General features: G+C 42.3%; 1 protein-coding gene across 1 annotated transcript; it reads right to left on the bottom strand.

Annotated features, from left to right (window-relative positions):
* Positions 1-5,611: 5,611 nt before the first annotated feature.
* On the bottom strand, positions 5,612-6,096 carry LOC109244083. The gene is made up of 2 exons (XM_019411112.1): positions 5,941-6,096; positions 5,612-5,875 (listed from the first exon to the last, which is right to left on the bottom strand). Exons 1-2 carry the CDS (start codon positions 6,094-6,096, stop codon positions 5,612-5,614), a joined length of 420 nt encoding a protein of 139 aa, XP_019266657.1.
* Positions 6,097-6,277: the final 181 nt, after the last annotated feature.

Genomic DNA, 6,277 nt, shown 5'->3' with positions numbered 1-6,277 from the left:
TTCCACAAACGCACCCGAAGGAGGAAGCGATGTTGCTGAAAAGATCAAGAAAACTCTTGCTTTGCTTGACCTCTTCGGATCTAAGCACTCTGCTGTGAAGGAAGATGATGATGCTTCAAGTGATGGATCCTCCCCACTTACACCACATAGCATGATCCAATCAAGGATCAATCTGCGTGACAATCCATGCTACTCTCCATCATCCACAACAATCATGCAAGCCATGGTGACAAATACTTCATCTGTGGAGGAGTAGTTAGCAAACTTGACGGAAGCAATCGCTGGTTTGACCAAATGCATGCAAAATCAAGATGCTAGAATTGACAAGCTAACAGACAGGGTGGGAATCTTGATGGAAGAAGAATCCACCCATGCACCTAGCAAACTCCCAGAAGTTCAAGAGATTTATCCTCCCCCACGGCAAGTTGCATCCACTAAGGAAGTTCCAGTCTCTTCGGAAGGGATGATTCCAATCAATCAACTAAAGGAGTTCATTGAAGGGACTACAAAAAACAAAAATGAAGTCGCTTCCAAGTCCTCGTTTACCTACGCAAAGCCGTACACTTCAAGGATCGATATGTTGAAGATGCCTGCTGGCTATCAACCTCCAAAATTTCAACAGTTTGATGGCAAAGGCAATCCAAAGCAACATGTGGCTCACTTCGTTGAGACATGCAACAATGCTGGGACTTATGGAGATTACCTCGTCAAGCAGTTTCTCCGCTCATTAAAAGGAAATGCTTTTGATCGGTACACGGACCTCGAGGCTGGATCTGTTGATAGCTAGGATCAACTAGAGCAAGAATTCCTCAATCGCTTTTATAGCACGAGACGTACTGTGAGTATGATAGAACTTACAAATACTCGTCAATGAAAGGGTGAACCAGTTATCGACTTTACCAATCGTTGGAGGAATGCAAGCCTCAACTGCAAAGACAGGCTTAGTGAAGCTTCAGTCATAGAGATGTGCATCCAAGGCATGCATTGGGGACTACGCTACATCTTGCAAGGTATCAAGCCTGGCACATTTGAAGAACTTTCGACTCGTGGCCATGACATGGAGTTGAGCATGGCCTCTGCTGGAAATGGAAGGTTTTCTATCTATGAGCCTCGCAAAGGGAACGACAACCAAGAAGTCAGGAAATGGAGCAAGTTTGTACCCAAATCTGAAAACAAAGAAGCTATGAATGTCAACACATCACCTGTGAAGTTCACAACAAAGGTGAGCAAGAAGCACAGTACGAAATCCACTTCTTTTCAAGATAAGCCAAGTGTAAAAGTTGACTCTAAAAGAAATGCAAGAGAAGGAGTACACATTTCTGGATTCTGATGTGCCATCCATTTTTGAAGAACTCCTAGAGCTAAATCTTATTGAGCTTCCGGAGATGACGCGACCAAGTGAAGCTGGGAAAACAAATGACCCAAATTACTGCAAATATCACCGACTTGTAAGCCACCCTCTGGAGAAGTGCTTTGTCTTCAAGGACAAAGTTATGGACTTGGCCCGTGAAAAGAAGATCGTGCTTGAAGATGAGAAGGCAAGTGCGAACCAAGTCTCTATCACCTTTGGCTCATTTAGTCTAGATGAGCTATGAGTTTAAAAGAAATCAAAGATGAAGAATTACCGGAGAATAACAAAGTCGAAGTAGACAACCATGATGATGATAAAGGTTGGACATTGGTGACTCGCCGTAGGCGCCACAAAAGGAGCCCATGAAAAGAATCAATAGAACAACCAACAAGGAAAATGATGGTGAAAAGACCAACGAGATGGAATCCAGTTAAGCATTTGAAGAAAGCAAAAGTGGAGGTGCATCATCCTCAAAATCCACGACATCCAGTGACCTTGGAGGAGTTCTTACCAAGTTGGTTCCGCACGAAGATTTCCCATGGGGGCATTGATGCCTCTTGTTGCCATGCTGACAAAGAGGAAGAAAAGAGTGATGACCTACCATTGACACCATCTTCGGAAAAGCTTGTCGAGTCCATTCCTCAAGAAGTTAATGCTTGTGAGGAAAAAGTTACGTTCACAAATGACGATCTTCTACTTGGTGACACTCCTCATAACCGCCCATTATACCTGGTTGGCTATATGCGCGACGAAAGGGTAAATCGAATTTTTGTTGATGGAGGATCCTCAGTAAACATCTTGCCAATTCGCACTGTGAAAGAACTTGATATTCCCATGAACGAACTCTCAGAAAGCCCTGTGATGATTCAAGGAGTCAACCAAGGGGCGCAAAGAGTCATAGGTGCGATCAGGTTGGGAATCACCATTGAAGATATGCAATCAAGTGCATGGCTACATGTGATCGATAACGTCTTGCTTGGAAGGCTTTGGATACATGAGAATAAAGTGGTTCCATCTACCTACCTGTTAGAAACTGTGCGTCCACCAGACTGTATAGAGAAACGGGTTCTCTATGTGTTTCTTCTAAAAATACTGATGAATCAAACTGTATAGGGATCTGGTCCTAGATTAGTTTGGTACAGTGCTAATATTGTGTGAATCCACCAAATAGTAGAGTACCTGGTCCTTTGTGGGGTTCTGCTGTGAATGCTAGTAAAGCTGTAAGTAAATAAGGCCAAGGATTTTTACGTGGAAAAATCCCACACAAGGGGATCAACAAATCACGACCTACACAGGTAGGCTTTTAACTTCACTAACTTGCAAACTCCCTGTTACAAGCCACTTTACAATAACCCTATTGCAAAGACTTCAACTAACTTGTGATGCTCTCATCACAAGCCACTCTATAACTATCCTAGTTACAATGAATTTGACTAACTTGTGGTATTTCCACCACAAGCCACTTTGGCACACTACGGTTACAAAGGCTTTGACTAACTTGTGATGTTTCCACCACAAGCAACTTTGTCACACTACGGTTACAAAGGCTTTTGCTTATGACTATCCCTATTCACAACATAAACTCAGAAGTTTACGAATTTTGGTTTGTTCTTAAGACAACGCTTCTAAGAAAGCAAACTAGGAATTACAATGAAGAACAGATAACAAAGACTCAACAACCTAAGGACTTAAGATATCTTCGATCTTGGATCAGGTCCGAAGCAACTTTGTTCTTGAGAGAGGTTCTTGAGCACTTGAGAGAATTTTCGTTTTTGTATTTGCAAGTGTTGAACCAGAATCTTGTCCCTTGCATGAGGTTTATACTACACAAGACATTACCTTAGTGATGTCAATTCACAATGGTGATGTCCAATCTTAATGGAAAGTGACTGCTGCACTGTCTGTTGCTCTGTCTGTTGCAATGTTGCAGGCAGTCACTTTCTGCAGTTGCTTTCCAGTTGTAGTTGACTTTGTACTTCTGTTAGAGAACCCTTAGGGACCAGGTCCCTGTTGTGTTCCTCTTTGTATAGTTGCGGACAGTCACTCAGTTGTGTACCAGCTATATAGTTGACTTGTACTTCTGTCAGGGGAGCACCAAGGGATCAAGTTCCTGATCTGGTACTTGTGCACACTGCCCAGAGAGTAACTTGAATCATTGTACTTTGGTTGATCAGAGAATGAGTGGGCGCTGGAAACAGTGCAGTGCGGCAGAATCTTCGTTTCCAGTTGTGTCCAATTGACTTTGTACTGCCGTTAGGAACCCACAAGAGTATCAGGTCCCTGTCTAGGTTCCTACCTCCTGAAGCTGTAGCAAGTTCACATTTGGCTGGAATCCGTTAGATGCAGTGTAATCCAAGTGAGTCAGGTTCCCTGTCTGGTTCTTGACATTAAGTTTGTTAGATCATCAAAACACAAGGCAAAGATATTGAAAACATATCAATTTCCCCCTTTTTGATGATGGCAAACTGAGCATTAAAAACGAGGAGTTAGAGTTCTGAGAACCAGATTGAATAACAGGAGACCACAGGTTCCCCCTGACTTTATGCTCTTACTTACACATGTTTCACCATATGTTCCCCCTGACTCTATTCTTCCCCTTTTTACTATCGTTCTTGGTCTTTTATCTGGTTCCATACAGAAATTTTGTTAGATCATCAAAACATAGCTTAAAAGACCTTAAGCCCATCAATTTCCCCTTTTTTGATGATGACAAACTTTTAACATTGATGACTATTTGACTTAACCAGATAAGGTACCAGTAACTGCATATGTTCCCCCTAACTCTATTCTTCCCCCTTTTGGCATCAACAAAAATACACAGTCAGACAAAGAGGCATAAAGAAGTCCAACAAGGCTAACTGATGCCACATATGTGCACACAATCATGATAGACAAGAGAAGTAAAAGGGAAAACAAGCATTCTACAAGCAAAAAAAGAGTTGTTTTATTGACAAGAAATTTGACTGTTACAACAGGAGCAGCACGGTGAAATCCAACATGCCATCACAAAAAGACAAACAAAAAGAGAAACAACAGCCATAAAATCATCAGAGCAAAAGATAACTGGCCACTGAGAGGATCCAAGGGGGCACTAGAAGAGGGAGGCTGGGAAGAGGAGGCATCAATGGTTTTGAGAGCTAGGTCCATGCGGGTAGTTGCAGACAACTGTTAGTCAAGCAGTTTCTGCACTAGTTGCCTAAGTCCAGAACTTGTCTCATACCTGCCATCTCCTAGTTTGTCGAGCAAGCGTGCGACCCCACAAGACATTTTCTGAGTTAACTTTCCTGCCCAAGGCCAGTGTCACTTAGAATGGTCTTCATTGAACCAGGTCCTCCCACAGTTTCCACTTATGTTTTCTAGATATTTCAATAAACTTTCCATTCCTGCTTGCAACAGCCACAATGTCACCCTCAAACAAATCTTTCCTAGCCACAGCCTTTTATAGATTTTTCCACTAAGGAACTAGGTTCCTCCACAGCATCTTTATCAACCTCAACCACTAGAATGTGTTTATCAGCCACAGCTTCCCCCTATTCATCAACCTCTTCTTCTTTTTCTTAATACTCTGCTTACTTTTCTGCATGGCAGACTCAAAAGCCTCTTTCTTCTGCAACCGCCTGGTTTGTTTCAGCTGAAAGAGAATCAGGTTCTTCCACAGGTTTTTCTGTAACGGTGTCATGAACCGGAGACTCTAAAAGCACCAGAGTCCTTTTATCCCCTAAGAATGAGGTTTCTTCCCCCTGAGATTCAGACAGAGGGGAGGTAGGGTTTGCAACACATGGAAGTGAGACTGGAGATGAGGTGACTGGAGATGAGGAGGAAACCGGTATGGGTACAGTAGTATCAGGGATAGTGAAGAAGTGGGTTTCCGGTGATGGCCATGGTGAGAGAAGTGGTAGAGAGTTTTGAAAAATTAAAGTGATGCAGAGGGAGACAATGGTTTAGAACTGCTGGTCTAAAAAGTCGGATGATGTGGCAGTTGAATTAATTTTGCTATCCTTTTTCTTTGAACAAGCATGCGAAAAACACATTACTACTAACCTGTGGTGCAGGAACTCGGTTCCTGACCTGTTTTTGTAAAAGGGTTTTTGCAGCTCTCCTCCGAAGTTCAATACTGTACCTTTAGCTTCTATGATCATCATGCGTGTTTACCTGCAACGGTATAGATGTGAGTTAGGCCTAGTCAGAAAACACTTTAGCCAATTTTACCTTAGTGTGACTATCATAGTCATGTCAGCGGAACCAAGTTCTCAATTAGGTTTAAGTAATCACAGTGCCATCTTGTTTCTCAAAGTGTTCCCTGCTCAGAGCTTTGGTGAAGATATCTGCAATTTGATCTTCTATGCAACAAAATCTTATACAAATAAGACCCTTTTTCACATTGTCCCTGAGAAAATGGTGTCTGACATCAATGTGCTTGGTTTTCTTGTGTAGAACAGGGTTCTTAGCCATGTTGAGAGCACTGGTGTTGACACATAGAAGCGGTACACCATCAATGTATACACCAAAATATTCAAAGTTTTGCTTGATCCACAGTGAATGAGCACATCACGAGGCAGCTGCAACATATTCTAAGGATAGTACAGAACCAGGTTCTGTGTGCCCTTAAAATATCTCAGAATTCTCTTAGCAACCTTCAGATGAGATTCCTTAGAATTTGATTGGAACCTTGCACATAATCTTACACCAAATACAATGTCTGGCCTACTGGCAGTAAGGTAGAGTAGAGATCCAATGATTCCCATGCTTCCATGTCAAACCCTTTTAAGAGTTCTTTGATGCATTTCTGCTAACTGATACACGTTCCCTTTATGGACTGCTTCACTTGAAGACCCAGGAAGACATTCAGTTCCCCCGTCGTTGTGAGCATGTGATTTTTGCCATGTTTAATTTACTCCTACAAATCCATTAAAATTAGGATTTTTC

Source organism: Nicotiana attenuata, unplaced genomic scaffold (genome assembly GCF_001879085.1).
Source record: "Nicotiana attenuata strain UT unplaced genomic scaffold, NIATTr2, whole genome shotgun sequence".
In the NCBI taxonomy this organism is placed as follows: domain Eukaryota; kingdom Viridiplantae; phylum Streptophyta; class Magnoliopsida; order Solanales; family Solanaceae; genus Nicotiana; species Nicotiana attenuata.
Note: the sequence above shows the minus strand (reverse complement) of the source record. Positions and strands in the feature narration are given on the sequence as shown.